Source organism: Aedes albopictus, chromosome 3 (assembly GCF_035046485.1).
Source record: "Aedes albopictus strain Foshan chromosome 3, AalbF5, whole genome shotgun sequence".
Lineage (NCBI taxonomy): Eukaryota > Metazoa > Arthropoda > Insecta > Diptera > Culicidae > Aedes > Aedes albopictus.
The window spans coordinates 33,810,894-33,826,244 of NC_085138.1; the positions used below are offsets into that span (position 1 = coordinate 33,810,894).

At 39.4% G+C, this 15,351-nt stretch overlaps 1 protein-coding gene across 2 annotated transcripts in view; it reads left to right on the forward strand.

Annotated features, from left to right (window-relative positions):
- The window catches only part of LOC109419229 (nicotinamidase), a 175,994-nt gene extending 161,613 nt beyond the window's left edge, over positions 1-14,381 (forward strand). For both annotated transcript variants that reach the window (XM_029867516.2, XM_029867513.2), the window contains exon 9: positions 1,260-14,381. In XM_029867516.2, coding sequence (XP_029723376.2) covers positions 1,260-1,403 — 144 coding nt within the window. In that variant the 3' untranslated portion in view covers positions 1,404-14,381. The remainder of the gene's footprint in view (positions 1-1,259) is intronic.
- Positions 14,382-15,351: the final 970 nt, after the last annotated feature.

Genomic DNA, 15,351 nt, shown 5'->3' on the forward strand with positions numbered 1-15,351 from the left:
TGCTTCTTGAGATTTGTGCGTCTGAAGTTCTGATGCACTGCTGAAGCGGGATTTCAATGCGGTTGTCCTTAAGAAATGCCTGGAGAAATTCTTGGTGCAACTTCGAAAGACTTTTCCTTCCTTTGAATTACAGAAAATGAAGCATCGGGGTTCATTCTCGGAGAAACTCCTAGAGGAATTTCCAGTGCAATTCTAAGTGGAATTTCACGAAAAATTTCCTGTGGAACTCCGAAAGGAGCTTCCTACGTTACTTCTGAATTCTAGAAGATAAAACATCAGAAATTGCCCGGTTCTTCTGAAGGATTTCACAAAGGAGTTCCCAATGGAACTCCCAGTGAAACTCTTGAATAAATTCCCTGTGGAGCTCCTCAGACAACCAGTAATCGTATAAGATGTTGCATAAGATAATAAAGTGGAGGACATATGCGTGCATGCCTCCATTTAGGCGCATGTAAAATGTAAGCATATCGCCTCCACCTTAACATCTTATTCAACATCTTATACGATTACTGGTTGATTGGGTCCTAGCAAAATTCCAGAAAAACTGCCCAGAGGCAACTCCAGGAATTTACGAAGAAACTCTTAAATGAATATACCATGGAACCCCTGGAGGAACTCCCTGTCAAACTTGGAGGAACTCTAAGTGCAATTCCTGGTGGATCTCCTAAAGGAATTTCCTTCGTAACTTCTGGATTTTTGAAGGCGAAATTTCAGAAAAAAAATCATGGTGGTACTCCTGGAGGATTTGACAATGTAATCTCTAATAATGTAGGCATTCTCGGAGGAACTTTTACGGGAATTTCCAGCGATACTGATGGAGGAATCCCCTAATGAGCTGCTGTAAAATAATCCTCTTTTCTGAAGATTTCTCTAACATTTTCTTGAATCTCGTGATCACCCGGTGCTGCTAGTTTTCTCTGGAATCCCTAAATTCTTTCCTATGAGCTATCTTCAGGAATCCCCGGTGCCCCGGACTTTTCGTGAAATTGATTTATTCCAGGGAACATATTCTTCCACTTTCAAAACATCGTTGACGAGACAAGTGTAATTTTGAATGTAAAACAAACGCCGCTCCAAAGTTTTAGAGCTGTTAGCAGTGAAGCCATGTCGGGTCTGCTGGTTAACACCAGATATAGAATAGCTGATCGTTCATCAATCTTTACCAAGTGTCCACAACCAACTGTATATTTTTCCTTATAATGCACATAGTATAGTCCAAACCACTAAATCCCGTTTTTCATCACTTTTCCCATTCCCAGGTCAAAGCGATGGTGGAGGGCCGCGACCGCCGACCGGAGCTCGGCTACAAACTGGCCATGGAGCTGAAGAACGCCGACTCGGACCTGTCGAAAAACAACGCCTGCCGGCGACAGTCCCAGCCGCAACAGGACAGACCGCAGTAAAAATTATAGCACCCGAACCCCACAGCCTAGCTAGCTAGATCAAGGCTGGACTGAGCCGCCAGATGACTCCTCTCGGTTCTCCCGGTTCTCATTAGTTCTTGTCCGCGCGCGCGTCAGTTTTGTTTCAGTTGATTTTTGCTTGATGATTTTTTTTGCCCTGTCACGGTTCGTCCACTCCGGTTTCCGGTCTATGGATTTTTACTGTCTTGTCCGTGTGGGACGAAGCAGGATGAAGGATGGCGCATTTCCAGCTCGGTTCCACGGCTGGTTTCCGGTCAGTGGATATTATTTGCGATTGCTGCAGCAGCCATCCCGTAGTCCTTGTGGAGAATTCGTTGTGGATGACCTGTGGCTTAAGGTTATCTAGTGCACGTGTCTATCGATTTTTATTATTTCTATATTTCTAAATAGTTAAGCAACGCTGTTTAGCAGCAGTAAAAAGTTAATATCATTTTTTTACTTACTACTTAAGGCGAAACTGGAAGCATTTCCTCACTTTTTGGTTTTTGATTTTTTTATTAAATAACGAAGCAATATTTTCAAAATCGGTTTTCGAACACATGTAGAGTATAGATCAAGGTATCTTCTGAATTTTTTTTGTAGTGGAAAATGTTTTTCATTTTTGTAGAAACCATTTTTGAACAAAATTGCACAAAAAAATGGTTTCTGCAAAAATGGAAAACATTTCCTAACTCAAAAAAATACAGAAGATACCTTGATCCATACTCTACATGTGCACGAAAACCGATTTTGAAAATATTGCTTCTTATTTAATAAAATATCAAAAACCGAAAAAATGAGAAAATGCTTCCAGTTTCGCCTTAAGGAACTGTTACTTAAAATAACACATGTAATTATTTTGATAGTAGAAAACAGCAACATGGTGCTTAAAATAGTTACAGACATGCATGTCTTTCAAAAATACTGCAGCTTGTTAAACAAGTTTTACTTTGCGGAATTGTAGACCGAAAGCAAGTTTAACATATTACAGAAAACAACACAAACAAAAACAACAGAATAATACCAGAATAGCTGAACTATGCAACAACAGAAAAACAGAATAGCAGAATGCATAATGATAAATCGAAATATCAGTAGGAAGAGCACGAATAACAGGAATAACTAGAACAACAACTAGCATACAAACAAATCAGAAATAACTCAAATAATAATGTAGTAAAAATAACAGAAATAACGGGAATACTTGAATTGATATTATCCTTCCGTTAATCGCGCTGTTGTACTTTGTACAACACATGAGAATTATCGACTATTACTTTAAAACCATCTTTTCTATCGATGTCAACCCCAAATGTATTCTACAGGAATCTTATATGGAATATTATAAGACCTTTTTTGAAAACAGTATAACTTCTTATAATGCGGAAAATTGAAAATCGCAATATGAAGAACGTACTATATTTAAGATAAGATAGACAGTTGAATGTGAATTAATGTATTTTAAAATCTAAATGATCTAGAAATATGGTGTCTTCGGTAAAGTTACTTGGGATATCAAGGGCCTTCGCGAGGTGAACTGAGAAATTCAGATTTCAACCGATAGGCGGCGCTAGTGAGCATGTAATTTTTATATCCCATATAACTCAGGATCCTGAGTACTTAGAAAGATGGTGTCTTCGGCAAAGTTGTTTGGTTGGTTAAACACTAACTGATGGAGTGCCGTTTGGTTTGAAACTCCACATCTAGGTGGCGCTAGTGGGCATTGAAATTTTATAACTCATACATCTCAGGACCCTGATTACTTAGAAAGATGGTGTCTTCTGCAAAGTTGTTCAGTAGATCAAACACTAACTGATGAAGACAAGTATGATGTGCAATTCCACATCCAGGTGGCGCAAGTGAGTACTCAAATATTATAACTCATATATCTCGAGATCCTGATTACTTAGAAAGATGATGTCTTCAGCAAAGTTGTTTAGTAGATCGAGCACTAACTGATGGAGAGCCGTATGATTTGAAACTCCACATCTAGGTGGCGCTAGTGGGTATTCAAATTTTATAACTCATGTGTCTCAGGACCCTGATTACTTAGAAAGATGGTGTCTTCTGAAAAGTTGTTTAGTAGATCAAACACTAACTGATGAAGACAAATATGACGTGCAATTTTACATTCAGGTGGCATTAGTGAGCATTCCCATTTTATGCCTCATATATCTCAAGATCCTGATTACTTAGAAAGATGATGTCTTCGACATTGTTGTTTGATGGTTAAAGATGGATGTACTTATCCCGTGAAATTGACAACCTTAAGATAGAGTATATTGAAATACGACGGTCAGATATTGAATATTTTACTAAGCGCTTTAACTTCATGTAAAATTAATCAATCAAGTGCAAATTTAAACAAATTATAATCAACTAGTTTTGTAATTTTCAAATTTTGAAAACTTTCGGAAGTATAAAAATTTACAGCTCGTTGATTTGTTTCTAGATGAATAATAACACGTACATGCTTTTGCAAATTTACAACTAGCGTCTTCTGGTGGCAGAAGCACGAATCAAATGGTCAATCAACTGAAAGCCCTTGATCTACCAACCAACCTTGCCAAAGATATCAACTTCCCAGGTAATCAGACTCGGAGATATATAAGATATAAAATTTGCAGACTCATTAGCACCACTTACTGGTGAAATATTGATTTCAACGACCCATCAACCAAATGCACCTATTTGACAACTTTACCGCCATTTCTCTTCTAGTAACCAGGATCCTGAGAACTATTGCATACACATTTTTTTATGTTCACTAGCGTCATCTAGTGGCAAGGTAAGCGTCATCTAGTGGTGAAATTACGATTAAAACGGACAACTATCTGTAAGTTTTCGATCTTTTAGAAGGTCGGCACGAGAGGTAACTTTTCCTCCATTTGGTCTTTGATCAAACAACTTTGCCGAAGTCACCATCTTTCTGAGTAAAGTGGAGCTTCGTGGCCGTTCGGTTAGCGTTACCAAGCGTGTAACCGCACCATGCTATCCACTGGTGCATGTAATGTATGTCGTGTCCATGGTCTAGTGTTAATTTCTGTTCAGTCTGCACAGCTGAAGACGGTGTCTCGTGCCTTTTTAATCGGGATCCTGAGCTACATGAGATTAAAAATGTACATGCTCACTAGCGCAACTGTCACTCATCTATAAGCCCTTGATATACCAAACTTCTTTGCCGAAGACACTATCTTTCTAAGTAATAAGGGTCCAGAGATACATAATATATAATACTTACGTGCTCACTAGCGCCGCCAAGTGATGAAATTTCAAATTAAACTGCGAATCATCCGTAAGTACTTGACCTACCAAACAACTTTGTCGAAGACACCATCTTTCTAAGTTATCAGGTTCCCGAGATACATGGGATATAAAGTTTATTTGCTCACTAGCGCCGCCTAGTGGTGGAATTTCCAATTAAACGGCCAATAATCTGTAAGCCGTTTACCTACCAAACAACATTGCCGAAGACACCATCTTTCTAAGACATCAGGATCCTGAGATATAAGATATAACATGAAATTGCTCATTAGCGCCGCCTAGTGGTGAAATTTCAAATTAAACTGCGAATCATCCGTGAGTCCTTGACCTACCAAACAACTTTATCAAAGACACCATCTTTCTAAGTAATCAGGATCCCGAGATACATCTATATATATAAAAATGCAGTGGCATACGTGGGACCGCGCATAACTCGCGAACGGAAGGTCCAATTTTGGTCGTCTAAGTTTTGTTCTGTTAGTTTTTACCCAAGGAAGGTTTATGAGCCAAAAAACATGGAAAAAATGAGAGTTTTTGAAAATTGATATTCCATACATTTTGTGACCGGGGACTTGGTCTTGGATAGAAACTTGAAACGTCAAAAAACGCAGTAGGTAAGACAAAGTTTGCCGGGTGTAGCTAGTAGAATATAAAGTTTATATGCTCACTAGCGCCGCCTAGTGGTGGAATTTCCAATTAAACGGCCAATAATCTGTAAGCCGTTGACTTACCAAACAACTTTGCCGAAGACACCATCTTTCTAAGACATCTCAGGATCCATTAGATAAAACATGAAATTGCTCACTAGCGCTGCCTAGTGGACGTATTACGAATCAACTTTGTCAGCATCAAGTAGCCCATGAAATTTACAACAACTTTGCCGATGATAGTCCTCCTCTAAACAATCAGGATCCTTAGATATTTCAGAATGTATGGGTGTTGTACAAAGTACAACGCGCGACTGCTCGCGTTACAAAAATTGGCGCGAGTACTGGAAGAGGAACCTAAATAATATGAAACCATAATAGATAACAGATGAATAACAGGATCAACAGAAATAACGGAACTGAAAGGATTAGCAAAAACAGGGTTTCCTTCAAAGATTTTTTCAGCAATTTGATTAAAAATCAATGCAGAATTTGATTACCTTCGATATTCATTTGGAAATTTCTCCCGAAATTCTAACCTGGATTTTTCCTTGATTTCATGGAAGAATTTCTTAACCAATTCTTGCTGACACAATTATTCTTACGGTTTCTCCCAGAGTTCTTCCTTAAATTTATCTAGGGATGTTTCGATGTTTGCTGGAGGTTTGCCAGTGTTGTTTTCTGAATTCCTCTTGGAGTTTCTGCTAAGATTCCATTCCATTCCAGAGGATTTCCCGGATTCGCTCCCAGAGTTCCTGCCGTGGTTTGCCGATGTTCCTTCCGAGATTTCTAAGAGCAGTTTCTCGGATTCCTACCAGAGTTTCTTCTGGGATTTGTGCAGGAGCTACGCAAGTAACAATGAATGCTGAGCAGTGAGAGTATTTGCTGAACAACAGCTGGTAAATGGTGTCAATGGCTGAACAGAATGACAGCTGATTATTAGTATGAAGTTTGACTTGTTCAACCTCTTTAATCAGCCATACATAGATGACTCAACTTGATATTCGTTGAATAGAATATGATAGATCTGGGTAACCAGCATTAAAACAATACACCCACATGAAGAAATAATCATCTGTTGTTCAATCTTTAATCAAATAATTTTTGAACTGAGTTAGTCCAAATTAGGTCCTTAGCTATTTCGACACAACAAGTAATGCTCTTGTTTTTGAGGATATGTATTAGATTGGCCCAAATACAAAAATGTTGAAAAATTCCACGGGGCACCCTCTAGAATCGTGCCTTTGGATGAGAAGAGCAATCTGTAAAAATTTCCGCTCAATCGGTTTAAATCTGAGCTGACGCAAATGAGTTGAAGGTTTGTATGGGAACTTTAGTCCAAATATATGGGAAATTGGATGACCTCCAGTTTCTCATTCAGCACGCTGGTTGAAAGAGTTCTATTTGGCTCATAATTGAAAAAATAATAGTTGATACCCTAAGGAACAACTTTGTAGAAGACCATATAATGATAAAATTTAATTTAGTTTGGTTTCAGCTTACAAAAGCAGGATGAGGACATCTTCCCCTGTTTACTCTCGGTTGTTACATGCAGCACGTGTTTACTGTTCGAAACTTGCACTCTACATCATAGGCGGCTATGTTGTCCTTCATTTCAAATGCTCACGCACGTGGGCTGGTTTCGAAACAATGAAGAATAACATAGCTGCCTAAGATGTAGCGCACAAGCTTCGACCGACAAACACGGCTAAACCGCAACTAAATTAAGTTTTATCATGATATGGTCTTCTACAAAGTTGTTCCTTACGGTATCAACTACCATTCTTTCAATTCTGAGCTAAATCGAACTCGCTGAACTGGCGTACTGAGTGAGAGACTGTAGGTCATCCAATTTCCCATATATTTGGACTGAAAATCCCATACAAATCTTCAACTCGTTTGCGCCAGCTCAGTTTTAAACCGATTGAGCTGAATCTTTCACAGATTGTTCTTCTCATCCAAAGGCACAATTCTAGAGGGTGCCTCGTAAATTTTTCCAACTTTTCTTTCTCGCCATACAAATGTGGGCCGGTCTAATATGTATACAATTGTGTGTGGTGTAGGTGCTAAGGTGAGTGACTATAAATCAGGAGGTCCGAGTTCAATTCCCAGTTTTCCTACCGATTAATTTATTCATTCCTAAACAACACTTCTGTCAATAGACGCAGCTAATGGTAAAAATAGGCTCAAAGTGTTTTTATTTTATTTTACACAATTAATAAATTTAATTGATTACTGATTAAGCGCATATTAAGCCTTAAAACAGCCTTCCAATGAACCTCAAATCTGCTGAAGGTTGAATAAAATCACCAAATTTAGATGTGTATGAGCTGAATAACGGATTGTACCTCTTGTGCTCAGCTTTTGTTCAAATGAAGGCTGATTTAAAATAGTTGGAGAAATGTTTGTACAGCATCAAATTGTAACCTGGGTATTTATGGCGCTTCTGCAAGGGTACGTCCCGCAATTTCTCACATAACGTTTTCCTGTATGTCTGAGTTTCTCGGGGGAAAGATCCCTATTTTCAAAATTTTCCCAAAATTCCTTCACTTAGTGGTTTTCGGGATAGGGTAATAACACCGTCTCTCGACATTTTTTTCAGAAGATTTTCCAGAGATTTCTCCTTAAGCATTTACCGGGAGTTCCTCCATGAATTTCTCTCAAAGATTACCTCCCGAAATTCCCCATATATTTTAACCCTAGATTACTCCATGAAGTTTTGCTCGGGATTTATTCCGAAGTTTCAATTGTTATTTCTAAAGTAGTTTTTTTTCTTACGGGATTCCACTATTCCTTCCGATTTTCTCCGGGAATTTCATACAAATAATTTTTCAGATTATCCCAGTGGATATTCTGGGAAAAAATCATGGAAAATCCGACAACATAGTTAAAGTGGAATACTGGGAAGAATCCCACTTACATTTCTTGGTTGAAAAGCCGGAGGATCTCGGGGAAATATCTTGCAAGGAACTTTGAAGGAATACCATTGAAAGAAATCCTGAAATCCTGATGAAAAAATCGAACTTGCAATGATAGCTGAATAACAGCTTATATTCATCTGTTGTACAACAATAATATTTGTCGGTAATTCTGCAAGATAAAGCCTGTATCCGCAATAATCGGGACACAGAAATACAGCTGTAACTTTGCAATAAATACATTAAAATTGCTCAAATTTGACCTATTAACATCTTTAGATGTGTTCATTTCACCTACAAAATTTCATGTGAATCGGTGCAGTACTTTTTGTTGTAGCAATGAAAGAGTAGAATGCGCGTCAGTGAGTTTTGTACAGCCCCTAGTTTGGCTTGTCAGCACTGTAACTTTTGAATTTGGCAAAGGGAATGGTTAAAATTTTGAAACCTCTCAATCCACATTTGTTGCTTAGGCAAAATTTCAAAAAAATCGATGCACTATCAAAAATTTTATAGTCGAACATGTATTGGGACTGAACGTTATTTTAGCCCCTCAGACAGCTATTAGTCACCACCCTTCATTGCTTCGATTGTATTATTGAAAGTACTATACCAATAATCATCAAATTTTGCAGGCATAATATACACATAATCAACTATATTCTGTAAAAATTTTATGAAAATTGGCAGAGAAATTCAAAAGTTATGAATTGGCAAACATCGCACATGAAAAACACAAAACATTTTCACTAACACTGACCCCTATCAACACCAGTAGCTTCCAAACCAATTGATCAAAGTTGATGAAATTTTGCAAGAAAATGCCTCTATAAGTATCATAACTGCTAACGAAATTTCATAATTATCAGCGCAGAACTTTGAACTGTAGCGTGAAAGAACCATCTATTATGCGAATGAAAATTGCTCATCATTGTACAAAATGCTTAAAACCACGTCTGTTTGTTTTTCATCCACAGTTAAAAGTAATGCATCGATTTTTATGAAATTTGGCACAAATAATAAACATACACCAAAGAGTTCTCAGTCAATTATTTGGCCAATTTTACCGATTCAGTACAGAGCTACAGCCGTGCTTCTGTGTCCCGATTATTGCGGATACAGGCTTTATCTTGGAAAACACCAAGCGAAATCAATCGAATTTCCGTAATCCTGAAAGATTCTCTAGGAGGAGTCCTGTAAAGAATTGCTGAAACTGCTTTCCGAAAGTTCATTCGGAGAAATCTGCAACTTCTACGCGGAGCTACAAGCTTTCAGTGAGAATCTGTCAATATTACGCAGTCCAATTACCATCTTGATTACCAATTAGTCTTGCAGAGGTTTTGAAAACCGCCATAAAACTTAAAACCTTTTATTTTAGTTTTATGATGGTTCTAAGAACCTTTTCTAGTCTATTTGATTAAAAAAATGTTACTTGGGAGAAAACGTTTGTTTTGGCAGCTTATCACATATGGAAGTGAATTCTACATATTCAGTTTTTTTTTTGGTCATACAAACATGTAGGTAACTCCGTACTGGGTATCCTTTGAAAGTTCCTGCTAGAAAATCTCTTAGGAATTATTGAAGACATCACTAGATCGAGTTCTTGAGTTAATCACCAGAAGGTATTCCTGAAAAAAATATGTTGGAATCCCTAGAATCTTCTGATGTAATTTCTTGTGAGATCACCTAAAGAAGTTTCTGAAACAATAACCAGATGGCAGTCCTAGAGTAATCGTCAGATTGATATTTTAGAAGAATCGCCAGACAAAATTGCTGAAGGAATACCCAGATGGAGTTTTTTGATCAATCCTGGGAGTTTCTGGCGGAGTCCCCTGAAGAAATTCCTTTGAATCCCTGGAGATTTCATCTGAAGCACGTCTTGGATTGGAGTAATCATTGAATGAAAATCTCCAGAAGGAGTTAAAAAATGGACACCCACCAGCAATCCTTGAAGAAACCCCCAGTTAGCTTTACAGGTGTAATCCACAGATGGAGTTCATGAAAGAATTCTCAGAATTAATTCCAAGAGGAATACCACCAGATGGAGTTTCCGAACGATTTCCCAGCAGGAGTTTGTGCAACCTGAAGGAATGCCTAGATGGAATTCCTGTGGTAATCCAAAGATGTAGTTCTTGGGAGAATCTCCAGAACATAAACCTAGAGGAACATTCAAATAGAATTTCTGGAGAAGTACCCAGAAGGAATTCCTGGAAAAATCCACAGATTTAGATGGTGGAGGAATTCTCAGAAGTTTCTCTAATACAAAAAGCTAAAAGAAATCCAAAGCACAAATGGCTCAATTCGGTGCCAACATTTCATAAAGCAATAGATCGTATCTTATTCGACCCGAACAATCCACTAGCACAACTAGAAAGTTAAAATCCTCGAATTATTCGGGGCCTCAGATAATAATCTCCGAGTGCGTCTTGTAGTAGAGTTCGCTACTTTTTATTCAGACGACCCATTTGTGTCTGTCATTTTTGGCGTTTCGAGGAGTCTCATGGGCGTTAATGGTTGTTTCAAGGGGGTACCAGACACGATCTCAACGGTGTCTCAGCGGGTCTAAGTGAGCTTCAGGGGGTCACATCATAACTCAACGGTGTTTGAGGGAGTTACAGGGTCACCTCAGGTAGTTAAGGGGTATCAGGAGATCTCAGGAGCATTACAAGAAGGTCAAAGAGGGGTTTTAGGGGGTACCAGGAGGTCTCAAGGGCGTTTAAGGGGATCTCAGAGTCATCTCAGGGAGTTTCGAGAGGTTTACAGAGGCCTTCAAGTAGCTCTGACAGGGTTTCAGGTCTTTTCTGTAGATCTCGGGGGATTCCATGGGGCCTCAGGAGAGCTTTGATGGGTCTCAAGGGTTTCCAGGAGGCTCCCAGAGGTTTTCAGAGAGTCACATGGGAAATCAGGGCCGTTGAAGTGAGTCTCAGGGGATCTCATGGGATTACATGGGGGCCTCAGGGACGCTTCAATGGGTTTCCGGCGGTTCCGTGGAAGTTCCAGATGGTCTCAGTGGCTTCTCAGGGGGATACCAGGAGAGGTTCAGGGGCCTGTCGATAAACTACTCTTAGGGTGGGAGGGGGAATCTGGCCGAAGCATGGGCCGAAGTCTACGGTCCATACAAATTTCGAAAATTTTGTATGAACGAAAGTCTATGAGGGGGCAGAGGAGGGGACTGAGATGGCCAAAAATGAGTCAACGTAGTTTATGGACAGCGCCTAAGGCGTTTCAAGGGCTCATGGGTTTCAGGGGGTACCATGTGATCTCAAGGGCATTCAAAGGGGTCTCAGGGTCGTCACATGGGGTTTTATTGGATGCTAAGAGGCTCCAGCGGGTCTCACGTGTGCGTGCTTCAGGGGATTTCAGGGGGCTTTGAGGGATCTCAGGGAGTTTCCAGGAGCCTGAAACGACCCTGAGATATCCTGGTACCTTCTGGAACTCCCTGAGACACCCATGAAACACGCTGGAACTCCCAAGAACTTCCTGAGCCCCTTGAAGTGTGTCTTAGGGCACATGGAACCATCCTAGGTCCATCTTGAGGAGGTCACATGAAACTATCCTGGATCGCCTCTGAAACCCCATCGGACTCCTGAAATGCCCCATCGGCCTCTGAAAACGCCTCGAAACACCTCTGAGAGCTCCAGGTACCCTCAGAAACCCGCTGGGGCCACCTGAAACAACTCTGGCATCTCCTGATACCCCCTTTTGAAACGCCACTGGGATCTCCGGATAGCCCCTGAAACACCTTGGGACCTTCTGAAACGCCCCTGTAACCTTCCTCTGCTTTCCGTATAAACGCCCCAGGCCGCCGATGCCTCAGTTACTGTCTATACATTTTCTTTTGCACAATATTGATTCGCAACAGAACCGAACGAAGATCCCCTTAAACACCCCTGAGACATACTGGTATCCTCCGAAATCCCATGGGACCTCCTTGAAATGCTCCTGAGATCTCTTAGTACCCCCTTAAAGTACCTGAGGTGACCCTGAGACTCCCTCAAACGCCATTGAGTTCTAATGTAACCCTTGAAACTTTCTGAAACCCTCAGAAATACCCTTGAGATCGCCTGGTACCCCCTTGAAACAACCATAAACGCCTCTGCGGCGAGACATTATTGGCAGCCTCGGCCGGAATTCCAGACATCCGGTTCTGTGTTGGGGTCATATATGACCCCTCCGGCTCCAAAGAGTTAAATTCCCGAAGCCTGCTTGAAAGTCCCAGAAACTCCAATAAACTCACTAAAACCACTTTAAACTCTTGAAGAGACTCCCCACGATGGCTCTACCTCATTTGGCATAATGTCATTTGTCATAAAGGCCATTCAGCACAACGGTCATACGGCATAGCACCGTTTTGCATAATACGATGAACAGCCTTCTTGGCAAGAATGTGAATAATCCATGTTATGTCCAATGCGGTAGCCCCTCGATCATTCTTGCCACTCACCTTTCATGTATTCTCCCGAAACTCTCCTGAAACTATTTTGAATTCTTTGAAATAATACAAATCTAGAAACTTCAATCTGAAATGAAAAATAAATTATACGAATAACGAGAATAACTAGCTTGACAGGAATCTATAAGCGGAATCAGAAGTCTACGCTGCATACATAACACATGAACTATAGGAATTGAAGACCCCAAGCAGCACACATGTCATATAAGAGTTACAGCAATGCTAGTTTTGATTGTATAAAAGTAAATTTAACGTAATTCTAGCATTGTGTTGGAATAACGTCAAATTATCTTCTATACAACCAAAACTAGCATTGCTGTAACTCTTATATGACAAGCGTGTTGCTTGGGATATGTTACAAAAGAGTCACAACCACGGAAGTTTTTGATTACACACGAGTCATTGTCAAGAAATTCTTGCATTGGGTTAGAATTACATAACTGTAGCTCCTGTGCTACCAAAAACATTCGCTGTCGTTACTCACGTGACATGTGTGCTTCTTAAGAATTGGAATGCGACCCGAACAATAGAAACAACAAAATGACGAATAACAATTTACTAATAATTTTTAATAACGTAAACTACGCAACTCAAATTCACTGCTCCGTAGAGAAAAATTAAACTTGTTTTACATGCAACAACGTACGCAATTGCCACATCACAGATGCCACAGATATTGGACACCAATTTTTCCCCTACCAGTTTTAACAGTTACTTAAAAAACCTTTTTATCTTAGATTAGCATTAGGTCATAGTTTGTCGCCGGTGGAGGTTTCTATCCTATAAGTGTTGTATCCAGTGCTGAAAAATTCATTTCGCCATATCTAAGTTCAATCACCTACAGCTCATTTTAGAAGCTGAACCTGAGAATCTGGTATATGAAAAACTTTTGCGGCTACACGAATTCTGCAAGAAAGTCACGGAAAAACTGCTATTTTTCGAATATTTAAGGTAAATGTCACGGACTACCTTCGAAAAATGCCAAATGATATTCACCGTGAATATCATTGGGATTTTTCGGAGGTAGTCCGTGACATTTACCTTAAATATTCGAAAAATAGCAGTTTTTCCGTGACTTTCTTGCAGAACTGGTCTAGCTGCACAAGTTTTTCATATACCATATTCTCAGGTTCAGCTTCTAAAATGAGCTGTAGGTGATTGAATTTAGATATGGCGAAATGAATTTTTCAACACTGGTTGTATCACTTTGACACCATTCCTAGAAGAACTAGTTGCCCCTTCAGTAGAATTCGTACCTAACTCTTAGCTTACGATCTTACATACTCTCTAATTGATGCAGACACATTTTACTTGGTAGCTTTTTGGCTTAGTGTATTTTTTTCCATGGTTTAGACTTACTTTATAAAAAAAATGTAGAAAAGATAAGTAAGAAAGGTGATAAGTTATAGTGAAGCAGAAAAAAAAACGTTCCGAAAAGATGCAAGGTAGTAGATTTTAAACGAACAAATAAAAATAAACAGAGTATCATATAATAGAGTTGTTGATCTATTTTCTCCCAGTGTAGATGATCCTAGTTGAAAATTGAAATGATGTAGAAACAATAGTCTAATTAACTCCAAACAAAGCTTTTGTGTCATAGTCACAGTTGTACCAACATCACGAGCTGTCTGTAAAACATAATGACGATGTAATAAAAAAGGAAAACTCACGGTGAATAGCCCCACACTGATACGCAAAACTTGGCCTAGTGTATTGAAAGAACAGTATCCCTTTATAGACAAAGTAACTTATTGCCCAAGCAACACGAGTTGTTTCAAAGCCAGTACCAGCAACATCAGTGCAATTTATTCACTGTGCAAATTAAGGACAACAGAACACAATTGCTTCTTTTTTGAAACGCAAAAAGCTCAAATTTTAAATCGTTATGCAACTTGAGCTAGGGGGAATGATAAAAAAATGAAAAAATATATTCAGACTCGAACCATGGACACCAGGAGTATTAACCACTCACCTTACATACTACACCAGAAGCTCTGTGAAAGATTTGCTGCTCAATGCACCATAAAAGCCACTGAAGTTACGCGTTACTTCATTGTACCGTCTTTGCCACAAGTTAGAAAGCTGTCAAAATGAAAAGACGCGCAAGTTTTCTGCAACACATGGAACCTAATCTGAACAAACAAACCAGAGTAAGATGTTTCATGTGTGTTACATAGCACATTTATTGCAAGCTGACTGTATTGCCACTTGTGAGGAATATGTAAGCTCCGCCTCCATAAATCGATGTTAAATACGATGTTATTTGTAATTCCTATGAAACAAAGCTGCAACTTAACGATATTCGGAGTTTAAATGCAACTCAACTGACAAGATGGAAGTTGCGTGCGCTTTTATTGCAACTCTTTTAGTCCAAAGCATAGAAAACCACATTTTGGATGATGTTGCAGGTGCTGCTTGGGTGACCGTAATGCGGCTCTACCAGGCTCTACCCCATCTGGTATTATGCTATTTGGCGTAATTCCTTTTGGCCATTTGGCATAACGGCCGGTTTTGACTTAACAAGGATTATGTATATCATATCATCATATCATCATCATATATATAATAGCTCTGTTTGTCTGTCCGGTGACTAGCCAACCAGACGCAGCACGCGGGGGAATTCTCACAAAAAAAAATAAAATATTTGACACTTCAATTCTCTTTTACTA